At 35.0% G+C, this 15,396-nt stretch overlaps 1 protein-coding gene across 1 annotated transcript in view; it reads left to right on the top strand.

The window, feature by feature from the left end:
* LOC142341807 (U5 small nuclear ribonucleoprotein 200 kDa helicase-like) overlaps nucleotides 1-15,396 on the top strand; it is a 252,374-nt gene that overhangs the window by 86,995 nt on the left and 149,983 nt on the right. Inside the window, exons 15-16 of the mRNA XM_075393052.1 lie at nucleotides 130-291; nucleotides 8,452-8,583. Coding sequence (XP_075249167.1) covers nucleotides 130-291; nucleotides 8,452-8,583 — 294 coding nt within the window. The remainder of the gene's footprint in view (nucleotides 1-129; nucleotides 292-8,451; nucleotides 8,584-15,396) is intronic.

The following is a 15,396-nucleotide window of genomic DNA, read 5'->3' as shown; positions in this document are numbered from 1 at the left end:
AGAAGCCTTGCGCTCGCCGGTCATTTGAGAGCAATTCGCCCGACGTTAGTCGATTGTGTTCTAATGGTTCACTGCCGCGTGTTACCCAACACTTAACTTCTCGTAGCGCCCCCCGTATCTATTTTGCAGGAGGAGTCAGCTTCGGTGGAGATCCTACGCAAAGAGGCAGAAGACGTGAAGGACAGTGAACTGCGAGATCTGTTGCCTTATGGCTTTGCCATTCATCACGCAGGCATGGGCAGAGTAGATAGGACTCTTGTAGAAGACCTCTTTAGTGACCGACACATTCAGGTTTGTAATGAGACTTTAGAAGCCAGATTATGGAAAGTGCAACCAATTGCAAATAGTGCCTGGATAGAAAACTCTGAATGTTTGAAGCTAATTTCGATAGAGATAGAGCTTTGAACCTGTTGTTTTTTTGCCGATCTGCTGGCGGTGAGTAACTGTCAAGCAGCGTTTTGCCTTAATTTGGTTCTCATTAATAGCCGCCCTCATCTTCTCAGCCGGCTATTATAGCGCTCCTATTTTTTTACAATTCAAAGAATTTGAATTGTATTGGGGCGCTGTCTTTTTTACGACTCGAAGAGGAGTATTGGAGAAGTCCTTTTTTTTTTAATCAATTTTATTGGAGTGAATTTTGAAGCGGGAAATGAAACGCGTGAAAAAATTTCGAGTGATTTGGTTGCTGAACAAAAGTGAAGAGCGGAGCGAAACGAGAGTGGTTTTTTTGTTCATACCGCTGTTTTTTGAGAGAGCGAGAAATTGATGTGTGAAAAAATTTTCTCTGAGCGAGCGAAATTTTTTTGTTCACGTGCGGCTTTTAAAAGCAGTTTTTTAAAACTTTTCTTGTTTTTGAGGTTTGGTTATGATTAATAGCCGCCCTCATCTTCTCAGCCGGCTATTATAGCGCTCCTTTTTTTTTTTTTACTTCGTCGAATAAAAAAATGTTTCGCTTTACCTCATTTTGCCGCCTTTTCAACATTTTGCGTGAAATCTTTTTGACTTCTCTAGGCTAGTTTCTCTCTTCTCTCATTCTGCTAAAAGTGATTTTGAACATCAGTTGCTCAGCAAAGCAATTCAAAATGAACAGAGTCAGTATAAAAAATTGAAGTCAGAAGTAGAAACGGGATAAACCCATAAAGCCCAATTTTAGATGCCCGCTAATTGAACGTCGTTCCTATAAGTCTTAGTTACCATCTCTAATGCTTATTGGTATTGATAGTAGCCCCTGTAGCCTCTCTCTAAAACAGAAGTATGTTCAACCACGAAATGCCATCAAAATAAATCGGACTTAAAAAAATGTTTTTGCACAAAAATCTTTTTTTTTCAATATCTTCTGTTATTTCAATCCCAATCATGCTTATTGGAATCAACGGCGGCTATTTTCCGGCAATCTGCCGGGTATGTTTTTGTATAGGATTTGGGCTTGTTCTGATAGGAATGAAAGGTTTCGAGTAGTTAATTTGAGTTTTAGGCAAATTTGGAGGTTTTTGATCAGTTTTGCTGATTTTTCGACAAAATTTATTGTATTTCGGCCTTTTGTTTTGTTTTACTGCTTTAAGTGCAATTTGAATAGAAGCTCGTTACTCAAGGAATATCAGGGTTACAAATTGATTACAATTTTGCTGGTATAAAACATTTTTTTCTGAAGAAAAATGACAGAAAAATTGAAAATTTTTCAACCATTTTTTGAAATTTTTTTGCTTTTTTCGTTTTTTTTTTCAATCGTAGACATTTTCTTAGCTTGTTATGACTTGTCCATTATTTCGCGATCACCTCATTGCTCTATTTTATCAAAATAATTTTATTTGGCTTTTTTCTTGTAAAATTTAAAAAACACCTTACTTTTTCTCGTTTTTTTGTTCAATTTGGTTTTAAATGTCCTTTCTATTCTTTTTCAACCTTTGATATCATTTGGGGAGTTTTATAGTGGAAGTCAGCTGTTTTAGTTGTTTTGGATGTTTTCTCATTTTGATTGATATTAGTTTCGATTTGTTTTTGTTAAAGAAATTCGAGTAAATCAGAGCAAATTTTGGCCAATTTTTGTCTTTTTTCTTAACTTTTTTTCCCTACTTCTTCCAGTTTAATGTTTTTTGTTGGCAACTTTTTCTCAATAAGGAGCATTTTCTAGGTGTCGATACTATGAATTTGCACTTGAAGGCTTAGCAGGAGGGCAGTTTTCATTTAAACAAATTCTACAAAATTCTAATTCGTTTAAGATTTAATAGTCTTTTTTAGTTTGTTGTTTAACATTTCTCTGCAAGTACTAGATGGGCGATTGATCTAGCCAAATATATATAACTAATTGATTTCTATTAGTTATGGATGGGAAACTGCATGTTATCTTTTTGTAGAGAATTTTATTTGGACTTTTAGAGAATAATTTTTTTTGATTTTCTCCTTTGTCAAGTTTCCAGTTCTCCAGTCTTTTCTTTGTGAATTGGTTACGCTATCTGTCGATTGGTGATTGGTAATATGCTGGTGATGCATCTGATTAGTGAAAATTTTTACTTCGTCAGATTCAGATTTTTACTTCGAGTCGTTTCCGGAATTCTTCCGGCTATGTTTTTTTTTTAAGGTCTGTTCACACATTTTCATGATTTTTGAAGTCAAATTGGAGTGGTGATTTTGGTCACGCCGAAACAGGAAATGGAGCGAAAAAGCGAGTGGTTTTGCGGCGTGAAATTTTTTCGCTCTAATTTTAAAGTAAAGTGAGAATACGGTGTTTGAACAAAAATTCGCTTCATCGCTAGTGGTTTTTGTTCACATGCGGCAATTTCACTTTGATTTTTACTTTTTTTCAATTTTTTGGATCGGATTTTTTTCTAAATGGTTTTTCCAATCCATTCATAGTCCGTTTTAGGTCTAGTTTTTTTAGTCAATGAAAATTCTTTGAATTGTACGTCAGGACTTGTCCTGCTATGTTTTTTTACTTCGTCGAAAAAAAAAAGTTTCGCTTTACCTCATTTTGCCGCCTTTTCAACATTTTGCGTGAAATCTTTTTGACTTCTCTAGGCTAGTTTCTCTCTTCTCTCATTCTGCTAAAAGTGATTTTGAACATCAGTTGCTCAGCAAAGCAATTCAAAATGAACAGAGTCAGTATAAAAAATTGAAGTCAGAAGTAGAAACGGGATAAACCCATAAAGCCCAATTTTAGATGCCCGCTAATTGAACGTCGTTCCTATAAGTCTTAGTTACCATCTCTAATGCTTATTGGTATTGATAGTAGCCCCTGTAGCCTCTCTCTAAAACAGAAGTATGTTCAACCACGAAATGCCATCAAAATAAATCGGACTTAAAAAAATGTTTTTGCACAAAAATCTTTTTTTTTCAATATCTTCTGTTATTTCAATCCCAATCATGCTTATTGGAATCAACGGCGGCTATTTTCCGGCAATCTGCCGGGTATGTTTTTGTATTGGATTTGGGCTTGTTCTGATAGGAATGAAAGGTTTCGAGTAGTTAATTTGAGTTTTAGGCAAATTTGGAGGTTTTTGATCAGTTTTGCTGATTTTTCGACAAAATTTATTGTATTTCGGCCTTTTGTTTTGTTTTACTGCTTTAAGTGCAATTTGAATAGAAGCTCGTTACTCAAGGAATATCAGGGTTACAAATTGATTACAATTTTGCTGGTATAAAACATTTTTTTCTGAAGAAAAATGACAGAAAAATTGAAAATTTTTCAACCATTTTTTGAAATTTTTTTGCTTTTTTCGTTTTTTTTCAATCGTAGACATTTTCTTAGCTTGTTATGACTTGTCCATTATTTCGCGATCACCTCATTGCTCTATTTTATCAAAATAATTTTATTTGGCTTTTTTCTTGTAAAATTTAAAAAACACCTTACTTTTTCTCGTTTTTTTGTTCAATTTGGTTTTAAATGTCCTTTCTATTCTTTTTCAACCTTTGATATCATTTGGGGAGTTTTATAGTGGAAGTCAGCTGTTTTAGTTGTTTTGGATGTTTTCTCATTTTGATTGATATTAGTTTCGATTTGTTTTTAAAGAAATTCGAGTAAATCAGAGCAAATTTTGGCCAATTTTTGTCTTTTTTCTTAACTTTTTTTCCCTACTTCTTCCAGTTTAATGTTTTTTGTTGGCAACTTTTTCTCAATAAGGAGCATTTTCTAGGTGTCGATACTATGAATTTGCACTTGAAGGCTTAGCAGGAGGGCAGTTTTCATTTAAACAAATTCTACAAAATTCTAATTTGTTTAAGATTTAATAGTCTTTTTTAGTTTGTTGTTTAACATTTCTCTGCAAGTACTAGGTGGGCGATTGATCTAGCCAAATATATAACTAATTGATTTCTATTAGTTATGGATGGGAAACTGCATGTTATCTTTTTGTAGAGAATTTTATTTGGACTTTTAGAGAATAATTCTTTTTTGATTTTCTCCTTTGTCAAGTTTCCAGTTCTCCAGTCTTTTCTTTGTGAATTGGTTACGCTATCTGTCGATTGGTGATTGGTAATATGCTGGTGATGCATCTGATTAGTGAAAATTTTTACTTCGTCAGATTCAGATTTTTACTTCGAGTCGTTTCCGGAATTCTTCCGGCTATGTTTTTTTTTTAAGGTCTGTTCACACATTTTCATGATTTTTGAAGTCAAATTGGAGTGGTGATTTTGGTCACGCCGAAACAGGAAATGGAGCGAAAAAGCGAGTGGTTTTGCGGCGTGAAATTTTTTCGCTCTAATTTTAAAGTAAAGTGAGAATACGGTGTTTGAACAAAAATTCGCTTCATCGCTAGTGGTTTTTGTTCACATGCGGCAATTTCACTTTGATTTTTACTTTTTTTCAATTTTTTGGATCGGATTTTTTTCTAAATGGTTTTTCCAATCCATTCATAGTCCGTTTTAGGTCTAGTTTTTTTAGTCAATGAAAATTCTTTGAATTGTACGTCAGGACTTGTCCTGCTATGTTTTTTTACTTCGTCGAAAAAAAAAAGTTTCGCTTTACCTCATTTTGCCGCCTTTTCAACATTTTGCGTGAAATCTTTTTGACTTCTCTAGGCTAGTTTCTCTCTTCTCTCATTCTGCTAAAAGTGATTTTGAACATCAGTTGCTCAGCAAAGCAATTCAAAATGAACAGAGTCAGTATAAAAAATTGAAGTCAGAAATAGAAACGTGATAAACCCATAAAGCCCTATTTTAGATGCCCGCTATTTGAACGTCGTTCCTATAAATTTTAGTTACCTCTCTCTAATGCTTATTGTTATTGATAGTAGCCCCTGTAGCCTCTCTCTAAGAAACAGAAGTATGTTCAACTACGAAATGCCATCAAAATAAATTGGACTTAAAAAAATGTTTTTGTACAAAAATTTTTTTTTTCAATATCTTCTGTGATTTCAATCCCAATCATGCTTATTGGAATCAATGGCGGCTATTTTCCGGCAATCTGCCGGGTATGTTTTTAACCTCCTCCTAGTTATCAACTCAGAAAGTGTCGGTGCCTGTGAATTTTCGTTCCAGTCCCACTTATCAGCAGAAATATCGCTGATAATTTTAGACACTTTCGATGTTTAATAGCCGCCCTCATCTTCTCAGCCGGCTATTATAGCGCTCATATTTTTTTTTACAATCCAAGAATTGGATTGTATTGGTGCTCTGTCTTTTTTTTTTATTTTTGTAAGATGTTTTCACACCTGTTTTCATGACTTTGAGCTTTCAAAACGGGATAAACAGGTAAAGCTCAGCGGGCATCAAGTTTCATTAGAGGCCCGCGTTTGGTAGTCCCTCAAGTACTTAGAGTGGTGAAGCTACTGAGAAGGCCGTAATTCAAGGTTAAAAGGTCATTTTTGTGAGTTTTTGAGCCTAAAATAATAACATTTTTAGCCCTTTTTCGACATTTTTTGGATTTTTTGTTAGAACAGTCTAAAATGGAGGTTTATTAAAGTTGATAAAGGTCCTTTGCAAGACGTAATTGCTTTTTACGGCAACTTCAAGCGCTATATCTATTGCTACTCCAAACATAAACAGGGTAATTTATACTATTTTTTTAAAAATGTTTTGAAATTTTTGTCATTTTTTGAGTTGTTTTAGACTTTGATGTCAAAAAATCTCCTCTGGGGTTTATTAGTAGGTTATTGCTTAGTTTCTAGTGGTAATGAAGTCGTTTTAAAGATTTTAACTTTATGAATTTTACCAATTTTAATTTAATCAAACTTAGTTTTTTTCCAAATTTTCTGAAATTTATTGTCGTTATTCAAGTTTTCCAGCCCCAGGGAGCAAGAAGCCTAGGGTTTGCAAACAGTTTACGGAAAATATTTTGTGGCCATGGAATGGAATTCAACACTTAAATATCTTTTACCAATTTTTTGATAAAGTTGCAATTTTTTTCTTTAAATTTTTGAATTTTTTATTCAGTGGCCAGGGAACCTCCTGTAGGGTTTGCCAGTATGTTACTACATAGTCTCTAGGGGCAATAAAATAGTTTCCAATTTTTTAATTTAGCAATTGTTGGGAATTTTTTAAATAAAGCTTGCAATTTAAAATTTTCGATTGTTTTCAAATTTTTTGATTTGTCATTCTCTGAGTTTGACTATCTTTACTGGCCAACGAAACTTTTTAAATCTTGTAGACGATTTACAAAACAGAACTCCAGAGTCAAAAAATGTTTTGACTATTTTTATAGGCCTTTTTTGGAAATTTTCTTCAAATTTTCTATTCTCAGTTTCTTGATGCATTTGTCATATTTGTCCAGTTTATCTACTTTTAGTGGCAGATTCATCTCTCTCAAGGTTTATGCGTGAGTTAATGAGTATTTTGAAATGAGTCATATATGGCCTTAGTTAAAAGCTTCAAGGGTTTTAGCAATGATCTTTTTTTTGGTTAGTTTGTTTGATTCTTTTAGTTTCTCAACTTTTGAGGTTTTGTCTTGTTGGCTGGGATTGTTCAATTGATCTGCTGGTCAGGTTCATTAGGTCAGCCTTTCATTCGATTACTTGGATTGTATTTCAGGACTCGTCCTGCTATGTTTTTTACTTCGTCGAATAAAAAAATGTTTCGCTTTACCTCATTTTGCCGCCTTTCTCTCTTCTCTCATTCTGCTAAAAGTGATTTTGAACATCAGTTGCTCAGCAAAGCAATTCAAAATGAACAGAGTCAGTATAAATATTGAAGTCAGAAATAGAAACGGGATAAACCCATAAAGCCCAAATTTAGATGCCCGCTATTTGAACGTCGTTCCTATAAGTCTTATTTACCATCTTTAATGCTTATTGTTATTGATAGTAGCCCCTGTAGCCTCTCTCTAAGAAACAGAAGTATGTTCAAGAACGAAATGCCATCAAAATAAATCGGACTTAAAAAAATGTTTTTGTACAAAAATCTTTTTTTCGATATCTTCTGTTGTTTCAATCCCAATCATGCTTATTGGAATCAACGGCGGCTATTTTCCGGCAATCTGCCGGGTATGTTTTGGAAGGATTTACAAATCAAGTCGTAATTTATTGCTCTCCCAAAGCGAACATAGGGTCTGTAAATGGTTTTGGAAATTAAATGTTTACGCCGGCGCAAGTGAAAATGGCAGACAGCATTGCGCTAGTGACCGAAAGAGCAAAAATATATTTATTATAGCTGCGAAGCTGTAAGCTGAGCGTAGCTATATTGCGGTGCTCTTGGGTTTTTTTTGTTTCGTCGTCTGACGCTCTTTTTTCGTTTGACATTTGTTCACACCGCAAAGCTGAAAAAGTCAAATTTTCTGAATGACTTCTTCTTCTCACTAACGGCATTTGCGCGCGTGACGTCATTTCTCACTCGCTTTTGCGAAAGATTTTAGGTTATTTGCGTGGTTAGATTTTGATCATACATGACTTACCTCACTCAATAAAATGACTTTTGCACTTTAAAACTTAAGTTTAATTTGAATTTGTTTAAGGTCAAAGGAACTCCTATGTGCAGTAAAGGTCCCTAATAAGAGGCTTCTGTGGAATGAATTTTAACAAGCTGTATTAATTTATTGCTGAATGTTTTTAGCCTAGTTTTTTGAGCGGCGTCAATTTTTTTTTTCAATTTAGATCTGTATCTGTTTCTATCTCTATTATATGGCACGCAGGTCTATTCTTTCGCAGCTATTCCGGCAATCTGCCGGCTATGTTTTGGGAGGAACTAATCTCACGTTCGGTTGTGATAGATTCATATCAAGTCCCACGGGCTGGTGAGGCATGGCCATGGCCCGCGAGGCATGGCCAGATTCTGTACATTATATAATCTAGAATTAGGTGATGTCCAATTTAGGCTAATTGAGCGCATAGAGTTGCAGTATTTTAAATTTCTCAGCCAATCAGATTCGTTGAAAGTTTTACATTTTGGTACGTCTATTGGTTGAGACGTGACCGTTTAGGCCATGTACTATGCCTGAGAGTGCACGTAGTTTCCCCCGATACTTGATTCGTGTAACAAAACTGAGTTTAGGAACAAATGAAATGCATTTCTTCGAGCTCTATTTAGGTGTTGGTGTCAACAGCCACACTCGCCTGGGGTGTCAATCTGCCAGCACACACTGTCATAATCAAAGGCACGCAAGTCTACAGTCCAGAGAAGGGAAGGTGGACAGAATTGGGAGCTCTCGATATTCTACAGGTAAATAAAACTAGGATTCGTTCAGGTTGATTCCTAAATTTTAGGCCTCGTATAGTCCTTGAACATCCTTTTTTTTATAGCTGCGAAGCTGTAAGCTGAGCGTAGCTATATTGCGGTGCTCTTGGTTCTTTACAATTCAAAGAATTTGAATTGTATTGGGGCGCTGTCTTTTTTTTAAGATCTGTTCACACATTTTCATGATTTTTGAAGTCAAATTGGAGTAGTGATTTTGGTCACGCCGATACAGGAAGTGGAGCGAAAAAGCAAGTGGTTTTGCGGCGTGAAATTTTTTCGCTCTAATTTTAAAGTAGAGTGAGAATACGGTGTTTGAACAAAAATTCGCTTTATCGCTAGTGGTTTTTTGTTCACATGCGGCAATTTCACTTTGATTTTTACTCTTTTTTTCGATTTTTTGGATCGGATTTTTTTCAAAATGGTTTTTCCAATCCATTCATAGTCCGTTTTAGGTCTAGTTTTTTTAGTCAATGAAAATTCTTTGAATTGTACGTCAGGACTTGTCCTGCTATGTTTTTTTACTTCGTCGAATAAAAAAAAGTTTCGCTTTACCTCATTTTGCCGCCTTTTCAACATTTTGCGTGAAATCTTTTTGACTTCTCTAGGCTAGTTTCTCTCTTCTCTCATTCCGCTAAAAGTGATTTTGAACATCAGTTGCTCAGCAAAGCAATTCAAAATGAACAGAGTCAGTATAAAAAATTGAAGTCAGAAATAGAAACGTGATAAACCCATAAAGCCCTATTTTAGATGCCCGCTATTTGAACGTCGTTCCTATAAATTTTAGTTACCTCTCTCTAATGCTTATTGTTATTGATAGTAGCCCCTGTAGCCTCTCTCTAAGAAACAGAAGTATGTTCAACTACGAAATGCCATCAAAATAAATTGGACTTAAAAAAATGTTTTTGTACAAAAATCTTTTTTTTTCAATATCTTCTGTGATTTTAATCCCAATCATGCTTATTGGAATCAATGGCGGCTATTTTCCGGCAATCTGCCGGGTATGTTTTTAACCTCCTCCTAGTTATCAACTCAGAAAGTGTCGGTGCCTGTGAATTTTCGTTCCAGTCCCACTTATCAGCGGAAATATCGCTGACAATTTTAGACACTTTCGATGTTTAATAGCCGCCCTCATCTTCTCAGCCGGCTATTATAGCGCTCCTATTTTTTTTACAATCCAAGAATTGGGTTGTATTGGTGCTCTGTCTTTTTTTTTATTTTTGTAAGATGTTTTCACACCTGTTTTCATGACTGAGCTTTCAAAACGGGATAAGTTGAAAAAAAGTTGCTTTTGAGGTATTGAGACTATGGACTGACACTTCAAATCTAGTCATGGCAATTTTCTCAAACCTAAATTTCATATTTTTTTCAGTTTTTTGTTCTTAGCTGTTTCCAACAGTCAATTGATCTTTCTCGTCCTCCTTTTGGATGAGTAGCCTATCTGGAAGAAAATGTTGTAGAACGTGTGAGACGAATAATGGTTGGGAAGAATTGTGATAGGTAAACAGAGCACATATCACATAATTAAATTAAACATTTCTAATTATTCTGTTTTTTTTACTCTTATGTTTTAATTGTTTTTGTACTTCTCAAATTTTTGGTTGGATGACTGATGTAAGAGAGATTGTTATTAACATTTGCTCAAATGAATGGTTTGTAAATTGCAGTTAGCGTTTGCAGCGAGTTTTTTTTAGAGATTTTTACTCGAGGGTTTTGTCTGTCATCTTCCCCTTTCGAGTGTCTTTTGATGAACCAATTTTATTGGGTTGTGTGTCAATTGTTAAGATTTTAATGAATATCTGTAGCAGGTTCCTGTATCAAACTATCTGTATAACAGGTTCCTTTACTAATTGTTTTTTCTGGACTTGCCACTGAAGTTGATTAATATCAGGTTGTGTATCAGTTTTTGTCAAATACGTTTCCCATATAATCCGGTTGTTTCAAAATGTTTAGTATAATTAGGTGGATTATGCATTAGGTCAGTGAGGATGATCACTTCTACTTCCTTTCGGTTCCAGAATTCTTCCGGCTATGTTTTTTGTTTCGTCGTCTGACGCTCTTTTTTCGTTTTACATTTGTTCACACAGCAAAGCTGAAAAAGTCAATTTTTCTGAATGACTTCTTCCTCTCACTAACGGCATTTGCGCGCGTGACGTCATTTCTCACTCTCTCTAGCAAAAGTTTTTAGGTTGTTTAGATTTTGATCAAACATGACTTACCTCCCTCAATAAAATGACTTTTGCACTTTAAAACTTAAGTTTAATTTGAATTTGTTTAAGGTCAAAGGAACTCATATGTGCAGTAAAGGTCCCTAATAAGAGGCTTCTGTGGAATGAATTTTAACAAGCTTTATTTAATTTATCGGTGAATGTTTTTTACGTAGCTTTTTGAGTGGAGTCGATTTTTTTTTCAATTTAGATCTGTATCTGTTTCTATCTCTATTATATGGCACGCAGGTCTATTCTTTCGCAGCTATTCCGGCAATCTGCCGGCTATGTTTAATCAATTTTATTGGAGTGATTTTTGAAGCGGGATATTAAACGCGTGAAAAAATTTGCAGTGACTTTGGTGCTGAACAAAAGTGAAGAGCGGAGCGAAAAGAGAGTGGTTTTTGTTCATACCGCTGTTTTTGAGAGAGCGAGAAATTGATGTGTGGAAAAATTTTCTCCAAGCGAGCGAAATTTTTTTTTTGTTCACGTGCGGCATTTTAAAGCAGTTTTTTTTTTATTTATTTTGGTTAAGAGGTTTGGTTATGATTTTGTTTTAATTTTAGGCTGGTTTCGGTAGTGGTTTAAAGGTTTAAAGAATTTTTCTTTGGATTTATATGCTTTTGAAATATTAAAAAAAAATTAGTAACTTTTTTTCAGTTTTCCAGTGAAAGTTGTTTTTAAGAGTTAAATACTTTAGCCTAAAGTATTTTGTTTCAGTGAAAGAGTTGTTTTTGAAAGTTATTTCAGTGAAAGTTGTTTTTTCATAATTTAGCCTAAAGTATTTTTTCGAATTTCACAAAGTTTTTGTGAGTACTAGTTTTGATGAAGTTATCTTGGCAGAGATTGTTTTTTTCGGGATCTCAAATTATAACAAAATTTGATCAGATTTTTTATCATATTTTAACAGATTTGATTTTTTTGTTTTTACTTTTTTGTTTCATGGTTTTGTTTCAGGATAACCATATATTAGTGGAAGCACGTTTTGTTTGATGAGTAGTTGGATGGCGTTTAAATGGATTTTCACTTCGAGTCGTTTCCGGAATTCTTCCGGCTATGTTTTTTTACTTCGTTTTTTCGCTTTACCATTTTGCCGCTTTTTCGACATTTTGCGTGAAATCTTTTTGTATTCTGTAGGCTAGTTTCTCTCTTCTCTCATTCTTCTAAAAGTGAATTTTAACATCAGTTGCTCAGCAAAGCAATTCAAAATGAACCGATTCAGTATAAAAAATTGAAGTCAGAATTAGAAACGGGATAAACCCATAAAGCCCAATTTTAGATGCCCGCTACTTGAACGTCGTTCCTATAAGTCTTAGTTACCATCTCTTATGCTTATTGGTATTGATAGTAGCCCCTGTAGCCTCTCTCTATGAAACAGAAGTATGTTCAACTACGAAATGCCATCAGAATAAATTGGACTTAAAAAATTTTTTTGTACAAAAATATTTTTTTTTTCAATATCTTCTATTCGTTCAATCCCAATCATGCTTATTGGAATCAACGGCGGCTATTTTCCGGCAATCTGCCGTGTATGTTTTCATTCTAACTCGAATGCTGTACTACCATGTTTAAGCTCTAATCCTCACATAAACGTACAAGTCCATAAACATACAGCCTAGCGTAATGCATGCGTTTTGAGACGCCTATATCACCATATTTAAGCTCCTAATTTTCTCATGTTTTGCACTCATGAAGCATTTCTCATAGCAAAAGCGAGACAAATAGCCACTAACCAAAAATTTGCTCATTAGGAAGGTCAATAGGCGTAAGCGAAAGGCATCGGTCGCGTAGAGGATAAGACCAATGACTGTCAAGAGAGGCGCAGGTGTTCGAGTCTAATTAAACGTGAAAAAGGACGCATATTCTCCTGGAGCAGAGTTTTGAGATGTTGTTTTTCTTTTTTTCCTTTTCGTTTTCTATATAGCTGTAATGCCTAGCGTAATGCATGCGTTTTGAGACGCCTATATCACCATATTTAAGAGAGGCGCAGGTGTTCGAGTCTAATTAAACGTGAAAAAGGACGCATGCACTGTCAAGAGAGGCGCAGGTGTTCGAGTCTAATTAAACGTGAAAAAGGACGCATATTCTCCTGGAGCAGAGTTTTGAGATGTTGTTTTTCTTTTTTTCCTTTTCGTTTTCTATATAGCTGCGAAGCTCTAAGCTGAGTGGAGCTATATTGCGGTGCTCTTGATTTTTGTTTCGTCTTCTGACACTCTTTTTTCGTTTTACATTTGTTCACACCTTAAAGCTGAAAAGTTCAATTTTTTGAATTACTTCTTCCTCTCACTAACTGCTTTTGCGCGCGTGCTTTTGCGTCATTTCTCACATTCTCTAGCAAAAATTTTTTTGCGTGATTAGAGTTTGATCATAACTGACCTACTTCACTCAATAAAATGACTTTTGCACTTTAAATTTAATTTAATTTTGAATTAGTTTAAGGTCAAAGAAACTCATATGGGTAGTAAGGGTCCCTAATAAAAAGGCTTCTGCGCAATGAATTTTAACAAGCTTGATTAATTTATCGTTTAATTTTGTTCATAGCTTTTTGAAAGGCGTCGATAAATTTTTCAACTTATATCTGTATCTATTTCTATCTCTATCATACGGCTCGCAAGTCTATTCGCAGCTTTTCCGGTAATCTGCTGGCTATGTTTGTTTTCTTTCCTTCCAATCTTTCCCTTTTTGTCATATTTTAGCTCCTAATCTGCACATGTTTTGCGCTCATTAAGCTTGCCAAAGCAGGTAAGCCATGGGAGCCATTAACCAAAATATTGAGGTTCATAAAGAGCAATGGACAAATGCAATACTCATCTATTGCGTAAGCAATGTGACGTATGGTTTTTAAGCAAGCGAGGGGCATGATTTCGCACCCGATTTGATGCGAAATATGGATCTTTTTTTCTTGACCCGAAAAAGGAGGTAATTGTTGTTTTTCCATTTCTGCCTTTCTTTCTTGCGTTCTCTTTAATTCTTTCTTATCTTTCTTTGTTAAAGAAATTTCTTTTATCTATCCTATGTATAAATTGCATTTGTTTATGAGGCACCATGATTAACGAAATCCAAAATGCATGTTTTATGAGGCCTCTAAAGAGCATGTTTAAGAGCTCTCGAAGAGCATGTTTAAGAGCTCTCGAGCAGCATGGTTTTATGGTCAGATAGCGAGAGGTCAATGACCACAAAAGTGGCTCTCTTAAAAGGTCAATATCCGAAAAGGCTCAGATTGGAAAAGAGTCATTAACCGAAATGCAAAAACAGTCAATGACCAAAAAATGCAGATGCCAAAATGTTCATGCTTGGAAAAAAAGGAATGCAAGAAAAGTCAGCGAACAAGAGAATAGTTTCCAAAAAACTTTTGATGGCAATTGATTCTCCAAAAAGCGCTGATTTCTTCCTTTTTCAAATTAATAGCTGTGATAGTGATAGCTGAGCGGAGCTTTTATTGGCCTTTACTTCTTTTTTTTATTTTGGCCAGATGTTTGCGTCGACAATATGAGGACAATACACTTCTCTTTTTCGATTTTTGTGTAGGTGTTTCTGGCTGTGCGAGGTGTACAACTTTTTGCTCATTATGGAATGTTTTCGTTTAACTGATTTCCAACCATTTTGCTCATGCAATGTTATCGCTTGTTAGATCTGAATTTTCGATATACTTGTTTGAATTGGATATCTTGATTTTTGCGAGATCTGAATTTTGCACATGTTGATTTTTAAACAGTCGAAACAGTATTTTACTTTTGAAATTAAGGTAAAGATGCAGTACGTTTTTCGTAGATGTTAGTTGTTCATAGGAAGTTCTGACGTTGCTTTAGGCTGCTTGGAGACGTTTATCGCTTACGTCAAGGCAGGCTACAAATACTACTACTTCCATTATTAGGTTATTTCGCTGGATGTTCGTCGGCTGTTTTATTTTCATCAGAAGAGAAAACATGAAACTTCTTTTTATCATGTTTGGCAGCTTTGCTCAATATTTCTGGCCATTACATGCTGTCATTTTTTGGAGAGAATTTTTCATTTATTTCAGGATTGTTTAAAAAAGGTGAGTTTTTGGTAATTGTCTCATTTAAGTTATTATTGGGATGCGCACATATTTTGCCGAAGGTTTGTCAAAGTTTTTTGAATTTATCTAGTTTGCTTTCACGGACCTGCTAGCTTAGGTTTAACTCAAATGCTGTACTACCATGTTTAAACTCCTATCCTCACAGGTTTTAACGGTCCATAAGCATACAGCCTAGCGTAATAAGCATGCGTTTTGAGACACGCTATATAGCCATATTTAAGCTCCTTATTCTCATGTTTTGGACTCGAGTCGGAAAAGAACGCATAATTTCCTGGACCAGAAAATTGAGGAGCTGGCTTTCTTTTTCGTTTCATTTTTTTGCTTCTTTTTTTTCTTTCCTTTTCGTTTTTTGCCTTTCTTTCCCTCCACTTTTTCTCTTTTGTCATATTTTGGCTCCGAATCCGCACATGTTTTGCGCTCATTAAACATGCTAAAACAGGAGTGCCAATAGAGCCATTAACACAAATATTGCTGATTCATAAAGAGCAATTAACAAATGCAATACATACTCATCGTTAGCCTGAGCGATGAGAAAGC

Source organism: Convolutriloba macropyga, chromosome 1 (genome assembly GCF_964194025.1).
Source record: "Convolutriloba macropyga chromosome 1, txConMacr16.3, whole genome shotgun sequence".
NCBI lineage: Eukaryota > Metazoa > Xenacoelomorpha > Acoela > Convolutidae > Convolutriloba > Convolutriloba macropyga.
Note: the sequence above shows the minus strand (reverse complement) of the source record. Positions and strands in the feature narration are given on the sequence as shown.